Consider the following 14944-nt stretch of genomic DNA (forward strand, 5'->3'; position numbering starts at 1 on the left):
CCTCACAGCCCCACAATGTAGATCTTGGGCTCATGTCTGCAGTTTTTCACTTTTAGCTCGCCATGTCCTGAAACGGCACAGCCATGTCGTGCCAAATGGCAGGGTGACTTGATGAGGGAGGAACACTGCAGGAACTACTAAGAATCAAAATTTTATATAATCATTCCTTTACATCCCTGCCTTGTGTTCTTGTTCCTTGGAAGGGCTTCAGGTTCTTTGTTACCCTAAACTGGAAGAGTGATATGAAAAATGGACGGAGGGACACCAGTATCGGGGGCTCTGCCCCACCTTGGAGAAATGGGACGGTTAAACTTATTAAATCTGGCTGATAAATACAGCTCCCCCCCCCCCCCCACACTTGTGCTGATTACCGACATTTCATCCTTTTTCATAAAAAAAAATAGCTCAAAAGCCTGTGTCAGCCTGGGACCCCCAGAGAAATTAATCTACCCTTGGATACACGGAAGATTGTAATGTCATGTGCCTGCATTTGATCAAGCATCCCACCCAAACATGTGCTTGTTAATTGGCTCGTAGAGTCCTTTACGAAGCCCAAGAAACGCCGCGGCTGCTGCAGAAGTGTCCTTGTGCTCGGCTTCAGCTTTCAGCACAGCTGGCCAGATGTTGCTGGGCTGCCTTTCTTGTTTTCCATGCTCTCTAGATTCAATACCATGTGTTTTTAACAAAGTGCCATGCACCCTCCCAAAACAGTTGCCCCAAAGTACCCAGCAGAGACATGGAAAACAAGAAAGGCATCAAAAATGGATGCAATAGCATCTAAAGCTAATGCTAATACAAATAAACAAGAAAAATCTAAGAAGGAAAAGACACAAAAACCTAAGGTTGGAAAATCTCGGGTACAAGGTCAGCTGGCTCCCAAACCTCCTTTGGTCAGTTAAACTGCAAAGATGTACAGCAACGGCGCTCGAGATGATTAATGCAGCAAAGTATTTTGAGGGGAGACCCCCCCCACCCCATTCTGCAATATATACTGTGAGGTGGACCCTCCCCCTCAATTGGCAAAATATATTGTTGCAATTTGGTAGCTTGCCACAGTATTTTCTTTGTAAAAGTAGCTCTTGGTGTAAAAACGGTTGGACACGCTGTTGTACAGCCTATGTATGTAAACCAGGGTTACAGGAGTTTATTTTTAACCAAAATTTTTCAGTTTTCCAGCTTTATAAATTTCCTTGGGAAAATGCCTCAGAAAAAACTAAGATTGAATTATACGCCAATAAATCTGCAGACATCACTTGTTTCGAGGTCCAGAAGTCCCACAAAACAGGCGTGTGACACAGCTGAAACTGAGGTATTTAAGTCATAATGTAACTCTTGTTACATAGGTGGCTATATGTTTTTTCATTTGACTTTATTTTGGAGCAAATATGCAAATAATAGGTTGGGATTAAATAACTATATTCATGATGTAACATCTTAATAACTAGTATGAAAATGAAGTGATGTTTGGCTTTACTTAAGCAGCTGAGAAAAGTATTTCAGACAAAGTTTTCATCATATGCAAAGGCTTTTTGTTGCGTTTCACCTGCTGGCATCCGTATTGCCCTCATAAGAAATGTTTTTCATTTTTCTCTCTTTTTTTTTTATCAGAACGAGCCATACAGATATCTCGGAAATCAAACATCTTGCTATCCAGCTTCATCACTAACGAAGAGGCAGATTTTTGACATCGCACTGCACACTGATGAGGCAATATCATCGAATCTAATGCCTCAAAATGTCTGTTGCTTAGGTGGATTAATAACCAGCACAGAAATTATCCGTGTGTGCTGTAGCTGGTGTTTTCGTCTATGCTGTAGTTTGCTGGTGTGACAGCATTACTACAGGTGAAGCTAGCAGACTTCACACACTATGGGAAATGGCTGCCTCTGTTTTGGGAGTTGGCCTAGAATCTCTGAAGGCAGTTGTACAGACAGGAACACTCAAAGCGCTCGGCCTCTCGGACAACGCCCCACACCCGCCGCATAGCACTCTGGCTAGACTATGCCTACAGTGCTACCTGAGAACATTTCTTCATCATCTAGCAAAAAGAATTGTGAACTAAGAACAAAATGTAAGATCAGTCTTTATAACCCTACTTATTTGTTTCAGCATAAATCAGATCAAAACATACCTTACAGTCACTGAATACCTTTGCCTAGGCTAATTTTCAAAATACAACTCTCTTTATATCTACATATTGCATAAATCCACCTGACTGTTCATCTGCCAACTGCAAATCCAGGAAGGGGCTATGAGGTTTGGACTGGTTACTTTTCCCATGATTTACAGAGATTTCTATGCCTGCTAGACTGCTACACGCAGCTCCCACAATGTAAGCACGTCACAGGACCTTTTGAAACACATTTCTTTTTTACAGTTGAGTTGGCTGTGCGTCCAGCAGGTGCGTTTACCCAGTCGGCCGAGATGAAAGGTCACTGTTGACATACTTTCGGGTCAACATCCTCAGGGGCTGTGCTACAGATTCCATCTGAGGACTGTTACCCGTGCAGCAGTAAAACGTTATCAGCGCGTTATCAAGCTCACATAGCTGGGCGCCTGCATCGCCTCGTCTAAGAGTAGCCAGAGAGGCGGGTACAGTTAGAATGCATGTGGAATGTGGAGGTTTAAAAGCAGATGCCTTATGTCCATTCATCCATCAAGTTCAGAGTTACAGCAGGAGCCAATCCTAGGTAGCACATGCAGGAAACACCCTGGATGGGATGTCCGTGCTGCGCAGGACACACACACACACACACACACCTCACATGCTATGGGCAAACTGGGGACACAGATCTCCTCAGACTTTATGCTTTTGGATTTTGGGAATAAACCAGACTAGAGGGAATGGGGAGAGCTCTGTTCAGGAGCCCCGGTTGAAGCTCATGTCACACCCAAGACCAGTGTTTCCCGGTCTAGTCCTCTGGGACCCACGGACAGTCCACGTTTTTGGGAGCAAGAATGTGAACCGACTGGCAGGGAGCAAAAACACGGACCGAGTGTGGGTCCCTGAGGACCGGATTGGGAAACACTGCTCTAGGCAATGCTGCCCGAGGTGCCCCAGCCTCTGTTGGCTAATGGGTTGACCAGCACTGCAGTTCAGCAGCAAAGTTATTATGAAGTGCTCCTCAGAGGACCTGAAAATCCATGCTGTTTTGTAAACCATTTGATCGATTTGAAGGGATTTGCAATCCCTGGTACTTCAGCCACTTACAGACAATAGAGTATTATTTTTGTTGCATTTACTCAGCAGTAATCCTGATGAAATCATAAGCCTATATGCAGCTGAGCCGTCAGCTTTCATCTCCACAATACGACGCGCATTGGACAGTACCGTTTTCCTGGGATTGGGTTTCAGCGTGGCGCTGGAAATCCGAGCCGGTAAGGGAATCCATCACGGCACTCTGCGTGTAGGTGCTAGTGACAATCATTGTAGACTTGGAATGGGATGGATGGTGACAAGTCCGGGTTCTGGAATGCACCGAGTAACTGGTTCTAGTCCCTCAAGGGGACAAATCTGGGTGGACCAGTGCCAACCCCTACATCTGCATTTCTGCCCCTGCAGGTCACATGGTGCACTGGCCTGGACCGTTTATTGAGATTTTCTTCAGCAGGTTTGATGGTGACCTTCACACATCTACAATAGTACAACAGTATGCATAACCCCAGATTAATTACATTTTTAGAAGTGTCTTTAACAGAAAAGCGGCCTTTCTTCATTGTGAACTCTTCATTGTGATTAATCGCATATTCAGTCATGTTATAATATGTTGAAAATACATTACGATTATGTTCACCAACAGGGAAAAAAATGCTGGTCAGATACATAAATACATTATCGAACAAGTAAGGCAGCAGCTTGCTGTTGTTAAAATAATTGTTCAAGTAACAGGATTTTCCCTTGTAGACAATCTATAACGGGCTTAACTTTGTATGTCACAATTTTTTTTTTTTTTTTATAAATTTAATAACATTAAATTACTTTTAGCAGAGGTGGAAAGTGTAGGTTCAAAAAATACAAATTCAGATTTTGTTTCACCCAACCAGTTGAGTACTCTGTGAATGTGACTCAACTGGTTGGTTGACACAAAATCTTGGTCTGGATTTGTACTTTTTGTACTTTCCATCTCTGTCTATAAGTAAGTGCTATATCTATCTGTTTAAGGGAAAGAAGTGAAAAGCCCCAGAAAATTACAGTACAAACTAAAAAAAAAAAATAACACTTGTTTTTTTTTACATTACATTGATAGTGACCAGTGTTGGTATAGAATTTCACTACTTTTGGTGGTAACAAGTAGGCTTAATGCAACTAATTACCTTTTCAAATTAAATAATTAAAAGTACTGAAATTTGAATGGGCTTCTTACGCGTTATTGTGTCTTGTGTAAAGATGTTAATAGGGAAATGCAGCCTATTCCGCTATTTTCCCGTTTTTGATCGTACATCATCCGACCTTATGGTGGTACATTGAATGGGTGTATTAGGTACAGTGATACATAAAACTTGACAGTTGTATTGTCTCGTACTGACACAGCAGGAACACTAAGATGATATAACAACCCAGACAGCACACATGCAAGGGCACGATGTCTCTGCGATGCTTAAAAATCCATCAGCAAAGCATCTCTATGAGGCCGTTTGCTCACTGGCACAATGTCGCAAAGATATCGCTACCGAATATTGATTCAATACGTTCATTATTTTAAATATGGATAATATGACAGGACCAGCAACAATAGGTTTAACAGTTATGCTTAACCGCTTAAAGAAAAATCATTCAAAAAAACTTTTGCTCGCTGAAACACATATTAGCATATATATGTAATAAAATGATTAATAGGCCTATATAGAACACTATGTTCAGATCTCAAACCAACATCCTGGCATCCTGTGTGCTGTCTGGGTATGTATGGATTAATAAAAGGATTGAAGTAATGCAAAAGTTACGGAATGGCCTTCAGTAACATTAAAAGTCCACAAAAATGTGCTGACAAACACTGTGCTACAACATTGTCCTGACCCCAACCGGGGCTCTGAGGTAGACTGGGACAGTGCATGTTAACAGATTTGAAAAGAATAACGCGTTATTACGTTAAAATTAATTGCACGATTCTGTTGAGATGAGAAGCACGCACTGGCAAAAAGCGACATTTACTTTGACATGACTTGCTGATATTTCTCATTTAACCCTGAGCCGCCAAATTGGCCACTGGTTTGTGCGGTTCCCAACAACCTCCTAAGTATCATGCAACTTAATTAGTAACCAGATATCAGTGTCTAATATTAAGATCAGTGTTTCCTGTATGGTTTAGTCATAGGAATCTACCTCTCTGTACATTTTGAGATTATAGTGAAACCAGCTGCTGCATCCAGTCCACAGAGCGCAATATTACGAAAAGGCAGGTTGTTTATAGGTCATTTATAACCTTTGCGCAACAATATTTTTAAAGGACATTTTTCCACTCATATTCTATTGTTTCTTAATTATTAGCTATTAGAGATCTAGTGTCTGCTTGTCAATCACATCTCCAGAGGAATCTAGGGCACGCGGGCACTAAGGAAGGTTTCTGTGATGAGCACCCATTCCTCCCAGTATACTTGGTTCATGTTTTACCCACTCAAGCATACAAACACCATACTTTAACTTTTATTGCTCCCACAGGTAAGGTAGGAGAGCAGCTTCAAGTATTTAGCGAGAACAAATATTGTTTACTTCACAATAGACGTTCAATGTAATAAAGTAAGCGACAATCCCAGTTTGTTTGCTAGAGACCAGAATACATTGTTAGAGGACTCGTCATAGTAGTGAATGTCACACCCTTTCTGGATATTTCTTAATTTTGTTGTGAGGTTTAGTTATGAAAAGAGCTTTTAATATGAACATGGTTAGCACAAATAATCCAAAGCCTAATTACATTTTTAGAGGCTAATTAAATAAAAAGTTAAACCCGTTTTCTGAACAATAAAATTACTTTGTTGTACACCGACATTATATTACTCTGATTTACTTTTTTCAGCACTTTTGTGCACAAGAATTATTTACATGGTTGGCTCTGTCAACTGGGCAAATACACAAAGGAGGCAATGAAGACGGTTAAGGAATCCAGATCCATCCATTGTCCAACCCGCTTATCCTACTGGGTCGTGGGGGGTCCTGAGCCTATCCTGGAAGCAACAGGCACGAGGCTGGGAACAACCCTGGATGGGGGGCCAGCCCATCACAGGGCACACTCACACACCATTCACTCACACATACACACCTAAGGGCAATTTAGCAAATCCAATTAGCCTCAGCATGTCTTTGGACTGTGGGGGGAAACTGGAGTACCTGGAAGAAACCCCACTACAATATGGGGAGAACATGAAAACTCCACACACATGTGGAGACTCAAACCCAGGTCCCAGAGGTGGGAGGCAACAATGCTAACCACTGCACCACCATGCCGCCCCAGGAATCCAGATGTAATATAGATTTTAAAACGTTATTATTTTTTAAGGAAATTGCAGATCTGTGTATGTATGTAGGATCTAATCAGAAAATAATTGACATCCGGCACCACACAGCAGGCCTGGGGGCGCATGTTCTGGAAGTTTCTATGGGGGAAAGATAGATCCACTTCCCTTGGAGCCTCACACTTGTAAATCACATGGGGCTTTTAAGGCAGTTCAGGGAAGGTCCTGTGGCTGCAGAAAAGCATGTGCACCTTCACCAAGTCAGCACTGAACAGAGGCTACTGTTGGATGCTAAAATGATTACTTATTTACTTAGTAGATACATTAACCCAAGACGGCTTACATGAAGTATTCATTGACATAGTTGGGAGTGCACAAATGAGTACTATTTACCTTTCACTCAGGGAGATCTCGTCTTGAGGTACATATTAGAGTCCTTTTGATCCCAAGATCATCTACTTTCCTTTCCTCTGACTTTATTTCATGTTTAAAATCTCAACATCAGAGCTTCCTGGATATATGCCAGTCACCAAGACTGTGACGCCATCCCCACTGAGTTTAACCGGTCGAATGGGTTCGCTCAGACTTTTGGTCTTATTCTTCAAGGATTAATCATCTTCCCTGCTAGTTGTGCAAACTGTGGTGATCTTGGTTTGTAATCTCGGTAGGTGTGATACAGGTAATACTGGTACTGATTGTCACTGCTGGAACTATGCACTCCATTATTGATATTTATGCATAACTTTTGTGTAAGTAATGAGTAAGTAGCCATCTACCCGTAGCTGCTCATTCACTACAGGGTGACGGTAGGAGAAACATTGTTTTCCCTAATTGTATTTTGATTAAGAAGGTAGCTTGCCTATATCAAAATATGAGGTGTGGGCAAATTAAAAGCCAGTTGTGTAACAGCAGAACCATATTGTGCCGAAAGCTGCCAACTCCGCACAGGTGCCTTTGGGAAACACGTTTCCTCCTCCAAGCCATTGTCAGGCTGGGTGGGACCCTTCTTGCATGGCCAGACTGGTAAGATTTACAAACATCTTTTGTTATCGCCAGCCTTTGGTGCCCCCGACCGGTTCGTCTGGCTTCCACCCATCTATGGTGATGCCATCCTTGCCACATCTCCAGGTTCTCTTCAAATACTCTCCTCAGTGGTTCCTAGGAGGAAATGGATTATGGAGGCTGTGACAGTCCCACCACCCAATCCCATCTCTTAATAGCTTAGACATTAATTTACCAATTTGAGCTGCCTACATGTTACCAACACCAAAATACAGTATTACCTAAATTAAAATAAGGAATGAAAACATTCCAGACGTGCAAAATAAACATCTTTGGGCAAATAGTGAATTGCTGTAAATCCAGATCACAGGTTTTGAATAATAGAACATGTTAGACACTCCCACTGGGAAAATTTTGTTTCTATGGCCTCAACCCTTTCTTCCACTGTTACTAATTGGTATGAACGTGAGCCACAGCAGCTTAACCGAGCTGCCTAGTTGCAGGCTTGGCCCGGTTGTCATGGAGATTCTGGCTGCCACGTCAACCCTTCTGTGCCTTTCGTCACTCCCACTTCAACTTTCCGTCACCCTCCCGGGCTACATCTTCGGCGGTCAGCCTGCTGTGCACACCCTGCACAGTCTTCCTCACTGAAGGACACTAATTCTGCTTGGGGGCAAGCTATGAAACGTGATGGAGGAAAAGTATTTCAAGATATTTTAAAACCCCCAGATGTTCTGTGGAAGGTAACCTGCATAACATTTCCATACTTTGGTGAAATGACTTCTGAGTTCTAAGCCTTGAGGTTTTCCAAGGCTGAGGAGGTAAATACTTGCCATCCAAACTTCACCACAATGAACTTAAATAAGTTAAAACATCAGAGAGTAGGAGAGATTGTGTTCCTGAGCACCAAACCTCATTCATGCAGGCTTCATCACTGGACCATGGTGAACTATGACAGTGCACAAGTTCTGGTGTTGCAGACTTACGATGACGTTAACTGTTCACCGTAAAATGTTTTGGTCACATATCTAGCCCTTATAAGATTACAGATAAGGCTGTTACGAAATAAGAGGTAACCCCCCACTGCAGTATCCTCACACATTTTTGACACACAAAACAAACGACCAATCACATTTTATCCCAGATCAGCACAGCTTGTATCTAATTTGTCACCTTATCATTAAAATTTTTTTTTTTCTTTTGCATACCAACACGGAGGCGCAGAGTCAAAACACTTAATTGTATTTTCAGGGTGTGTCTGGTCGCACGGTCCCGTCGTCATACGAAAGCTGGTTTTTCAAGTTTTGGCCATTCTTCAAAAGGAGCGGCCGTCCTCCTGTTCAGCCACTTGAGTGGCCAAGATCTGAAGCAGAAAGACCATGGCATCTACCACAGCACAGCCAGTGGGAAGTTTACCCAGCGGCCTTGGCGTATGCACCACTGTCCCGGACGTCTTTTACCTTCCAGAGCTGGTAAGTATTACGGCGTGCACTCCCACCTCCCACCTAACCCCCCCAAGGTTATTCTCTTTGGCAGTTTTAAAAGAAAGACTGGCACGCTGAGCCTAAACTCGTTTATCATGTTCTAGGATACCTGCTGGGAACAGTATTAATTACCAATGACAATGGAAATGATCACAAACTTACTGCAAGTACTGTTTATATCAGTTTTCAGATGTTTTCTTTATCCACAACCAGGGGCATTTCTAGCTGTTGAAAAGGTCAGGGGGCTAAGACAAGTTTGCCTGGGGCTTGACTTTTTTGAAGGAAGACTGGCATCGGGGGTAGAGTACTTGGGGCTATGATTGGATTGGACCTCATCACACCCATGTTCACAGCCAACATAATCACCATTGACGTTGCACTGTAAATTTAGAACAAGAAGGTTGGATTACAAGTCTTAAAGATGGCAAGAAAAAGACGGATTTCTGCAAGGGAATGAGATCGGGTGTGCCAGACTACAAGCTCACTCACAAAAATAAATAACTTGAAAAAATGAACACAAATTTTTTAGAGAATGGTATTTTGTAATAGATGTGGATGGAACCAGTTTCCCAAATTTTTATGCATGGATTTTGTTATTTTGCTGCTGTGTTCTCAAACAGAGCCCCAGCAAAAGCTAGCACCAGTCTTTTGATCTGTAGACACGTCCCGTCAATTGTGTTCTCTCACAATTATATATTGAATTATATGTCTGACACATAACTCAGTGTACTGTATATATCTGTCTGTGGTGGAAAATATCTTCTGTGAGTTAACCATCAGATTTATTTGGCATGTTACACTGAATGTGTGAGCAGATATGGAGATGGGAAGATACCTGCAATTCTTTTGGATATACAGTACAGCTCTGTGCTGTTGTACAGGTTTGACCCAGGGAGAGATCGCTCGATATGTACAGGATAGACAAAATGGATATACTGTACAATCTATTACATATTTCTTTTTTCAGTGCAGGACCTGAACAGGCTATAATCTTTATAATTATATATGAAATATTATCATTTATCACTTTGTAACCTGACCAGGATGAGTACTTACTAGTTGGATGGATAGATGGAGGGATAGATAGATGGATGGAGAGATGAATGGATGACCATTTATTTATTTATTAGTTCCAGCCATGTCTTTGTATTTTCCAGCAAATCCCACCGGTATGTTATTCAAAAATGAGAAGCGTATGACGTGTAAATCAGTGGTGTTTTGAATATAATTAGTGGCTTCCAAACACTTTTAACCCTGATACCATAATTAGATTTTTTCTAAACAATCACTGCCTTACTTCTCTGAGTGGGTACCAGCACACATAGAAATTTAAATACATATTACAAATGGAAAAAAAAAACATTGCAGGTTAAAACCAAAAGCACTGCACTATGTATTACACTATGCTAATTAACTGATAAAACAGCAGGAAGAAAATTTAGCACCGTTGCAACGCTTCATGAACGAGTCCCTGAACAAGAACATTAATTCACAGATGCTTGTGTAAGTGATCTACAGAGCTGCAGCTGGATAGAATAACTTAGAATGATTAAGTACATTGTTTTATTCTTAATTCTGTTTTGTTTTATTAGGCACAATGGGATGACAATGTTTTTTTAATACATGATAGATGAGTAACAAATTACATTACAATTGAAGGGTGTACCACTGCTTTTCTTATGTAGCGTAATTATGTCAATGGTTCTGTTCAAGGAGGCGGGGCTTTCTGTGTCACATGATTAGTGATAAGGGGGAAAAAAATCAGTAGGTTCCATCAGCCAACTCTTATGTTCTTCTGTGAATAATGTTAGTTCTTTGTGGTTGGAACAGTTAAGATTATCGATTAGAAGTTATGTAAAGTGATGTAAAGTTAATTAATCACATTAATCACAGCCCCTGTCCACCTGCTTTTGGTATAAGTGCAGTGTTACCTAGACCATGCAGACTGACTTAGAAGGTACCAGGACCACTTACATTTTGGATTTTCTCTTTCCAGATCTTTGGAGGACTAGTTTGGATCCTTGTTGCCTCTTCACATGTGATTCCAGCCAACCCTCTAGGATGGGTGATGTTTGTGTCAATCTTCTGCTTCATCATGACCTTCATATGGCTGATGATTTTTCTCTGTGGAGGACACAGGAACAGTGTGAGCTGGGCAGCCGCGGTAAGGCCCCCCCTCCTGACCCGTGCCAAGATGGGGGAAGGTGGTCATCCCTATACAAATGATTGACAGTAATGGTACACCTAATGGCAATATATGGAACTGCACCCCATTCATTAATGCTAAAAACTACGTACAGTCATGTCTGTGTAGACAGTGGTGCTGACGATGTTTAATATGGTCCACCACAGTTTTGCGCCCCAGCTTAAACATGCCCCATAATCCTCTGCTTCTGTTGTGCATAATCAATGATCCTTTTAAAATCGAATTCTTCTTTCTTAGGACTTTGTGTATCATTTCCTGGCAGCGTTCTTTTACCTCAGTGCGTCTGTTGCCCTGGCTTACATCACCTGCTTGTATGGAAACGGTCTACTGGCTTTCGGTCAAAGTATTACTGACTTGAATACTTTTAACCGGTATTACCGGATCGACATTGCTGCAGTGGTAGGTATCCTAACAAAGACAAATTTCTTTTTTCCATCCATCTTCCATATGCACTGATACAGCACAGGACAGTGGGGCTTGGAGGGAGGGGTACTCGTGAAACGGTCTCTGTCACTGGGCACACTGCTGTCACACCACAGACAGTTTATGTTTGTCTTTGGACTGCAGGAGGATACACTGCATACACGCACACACACATAGATGAGGTATCTATATCTTTGTGGGGACTCTCCATTCATTTCTATGAGCACAACCTGAATCCCAACTTTGATGACCTTAGCTCCTACCCAGCCCAAACTGTAATCATAAGTAACCAAACAAGATACAAGACGTTTGGTGTTTTTAGTTTTTTGATTGCAGGCACAGATGTTATATAAAACTGAGTTTCCCTTGTAGGCACCAAGAAAATGCCCCCACAATTTCAAAATAAGAGGGTATCACATTGTGGGGACATATTGTATTGTAATATGTACATGGGTCATGCCCTACAGTTAACTCCACTCACTCTCTGTCTCTCTCTCTCTCTCTCTCTCTCTCTCTCTCACACACACACACACACACACACACACACCCAGAACCCTAACCCTCAGCACTGTGGGTGTAAAGCTGCAGTGCTTGTTATGTAATAAAATGCGCATGGAAATTCCCCGTGTCTATGAGCGGCCGGTGACACTGACTCTCTCTGATCTCTCCATCTTGCAGGTCTTCTCCCACATAGCCACCCTCTTTTACTTCATTCATTGCATTCTGTCGGCAATGAGGTGGAGAAGCTTCTGAAGATTTTCAGGCCAAAACACAAATGACAAAGAACTAAAACACCACAAGTTCTGAGGATGGGGGGTGTATTTTATGTTAGGATTAAGTACCTTGACTCAACAGCTGCAAGATAAACTACGACATGTCCAAATGATAATACTATAGCTTGTCTAAAATGGTATGCATTAGTTTAATTTTTTTCAACAAGTTTTCTGTAAGGGATGAAGACAGTTATACCATTTTGTTTTGTTTTACTTTTGTACCAACTGTTAACCCCAAAGAAAAACATGTAGGACCTTCTAAATAACATTTATGTTAAAAGCAGTTAGTTAAACATCTATTCTAGAATTACCACGTACACAATGTTCTTCCGATTTATGTTTTATACATTTATTATCAACAGGGTTTACTATATATATTTTGAAATACTGAATGTTATCAAGTACTTGTAATATTTGTAATAAATAGGAATGAAATTGTAATACTTTGATACAACTAAATTGCAAAGTTTCTGTTAATTAAGGTGTTGGACATATAAGAGTTTCATGTCCTGTTAAATAAAGATTATTCTGACAATGGAAAAAAATACATTGTGGTCACCTACAATAATTATTTTCGATCCTGCTCATTATGGTCCACCTTATTAACCGTTTTTTGGTATTTGTTGCATTTTAAAATGAGTTACTCTTGATTGAGCTGTTCATTGAAATGAGAGATGTATGTAAACAGCCACATTCCAATTAATGCTTTAACTGTCCGGCAGTTTCATTTTCAATTCTCAGGAATAATCATAAGGATAAAAAATAGCCATGTTTCAAATTTAAATGATTATGGTAGTGTTCATTATTTAATTTAACTGATTAGCAGACTCATTTGGAGTTCTGTTACAAATAAAAGCTTTGTTTTATTCATAAAAATTTGGCTATATAGCTCAGCTGGACTGGAAGAAGAGACCTTTAAAACACGAATGAATAAAAAATCTTATTGATGGTGCAACAGAGTTGAATAACTGACAGGTGGCTCACATTTGGGAAACACCCTGTTTTGTAAATTGGGATCCATTGTATACACCTATAGGTAGCTAGTGACTTGGGGCTGGGGGAACTGGGGACTCTGCATCAGTCATACGGTAAGCCAGTACAGACATGTGGCTATTATTTTAGAAAATGCACCTTATGCCCTTGAACTGTGAGGGGAGCTGATCCAGGCAGCGTAGAGAGCAGGTGCTCATTGTGGGTGTTACTGGCGTTTGCTAAAAGGGTGCAGATAACTTCCCGATAGATTAACCTGCAGGGGCGGGGGAGGGGGGCAGGTCACATGACAAACCGTCTCTTGCAAATGCAGAAACTAAAACCCATATTCTCTCCTATCAAGATCTTTCTCATAATCTGATGACAAAATCAGTCTGCTTGCATGTTTTAGGACAGTAAAGATGGCAGATTATGTAGCTAGAACACACACACACACACACACACACACACACACAAACACACACACACAAACCCCTTCAGTGTGGTGATGCTAAAGGTAAATCCAAGAATCTTATGTCACAGGACAGGAATCTTGTGCCACCCTGGACAGGATGCCAGGTTTCACATTCACAAACAGACATGCATGCTCGCTCGTGCACATACACACACACACACACACACACACACACAAACATACTCACACATCAACTTCAAGACTGACTGAACAAGAAAAGTCAGTCTTTGAACTGAGAGAGCATACAGTCCCCAACATACAGACTGGGGGACATGAATCAGACCAATAGCCACAGAGCCAGCCTTCGCTTTACTGGCTCAGCCATTTGCATATTGCTTCTTGGGTGCCCAAGTCTTACTCGGAACCACAAAAACCTCTCAGGCTGGATCGACAGGCATTAGAACACACAGATGTGAGGAAGAACAGGCAGAAAAACAACAGAACAAGCAAGGCAGGGCAAGGTGGTAAACAGGAAACAAGGGGAAATGTTCACAGTGCAGGAGCAGCGAAATCAAGGGAAATCCGCAGGCTCAAACTTCTAGGGCATCTTTGCTGAATTCTCCACCATAATTACAACAGAGACAGTACTGTATGTAAGACTGATCAGCAAGGGGGAAGCACTTATTTTATTTTGATGATAATCTTTGTTAGTCCAGGTTAAAGGACACCATTTCAGCGATTGCATTTTAAAACAAAAACAAGCTGCAGAGGAATGCATGCACAGCAGAACATAAGATCGAAAGTGATAACCATTCTCCCTAACCCATCTTCTGTCATTTGACCAGATTTGGTCTCATTTCACGTTTGGCAAAAAAAAAAAAAAAAACGCAGCCCAGATCAATGTGCTTTGAGTGCCACCTAGTGCAAGGGTGGGGACACTGCACAGTATAATCCATCAGTGTTTGGGGCTGAATAAACGGGTATCAATAGAAAAGTCTGCATTCTTTGGAGTGAGTGAAGGGACAATTTTCACAAGTAGCATCAATCCTGCTTGATTTGTGTTATAAAAATAATGCATGTTTCCGTATTCAACTCATATGAGTGACACAGAGATGATCCCACCAGACTCAAATCAGATTTGGCTGTCAAATAAAACACATAATTAAAAAAAAAGGAAAAAAATCAGCCTAGACACCCCCAGTGAGCTGCAAGCAGGGCAACA

General features: G+C 41.4%; 1 protein-coding gene across 1 annotated transcript; it reads left to right on the forward strand.

Annotated features, from left to right (window-relative positions):
* The first annotated feature begins 8765 nt into the window (after positions 1 to 8765).
* malb (mal, T cell differentiation protein b) lies at positions 8766 to 12885 on the forward strand. The gene is made up of 4 exons (XM_023796208.2): positions 8766 to 8924; positions 10933 to 11100; positions 11380 to 11541; positions 12244 to 12885. The coding sequence occupies exons 1-4, from the start codon at positions 8832 to 8834 to the stop codon at positions 12316 to 12318; spliced, it is 498 nt and encodes a 165-aa protein (XP_023651976.1). The 5' UTR covers positions 8766 to 8831; the 3' UTR covers positions 12319 to 12885.
* The last annotated feature ends 2059 nt before the right edge of the window (positions 12886 to 14944 follow it).

This window comes from Paramormyrops kingsleyae, chromosome 3 (assembly GCF_048594095.1).
Source record: "Paramormyrops kingsleyae isolate MSU_618 chromosome 3, PKINGS_0.4, whole genome shotgun sequence".
NCBI lineage: Eukaryota > Metazoa > Chordata > Actinopteri > Osteoglossiformes > Mormyridae > Paramormyrops > Paramormyrops kingsleyae.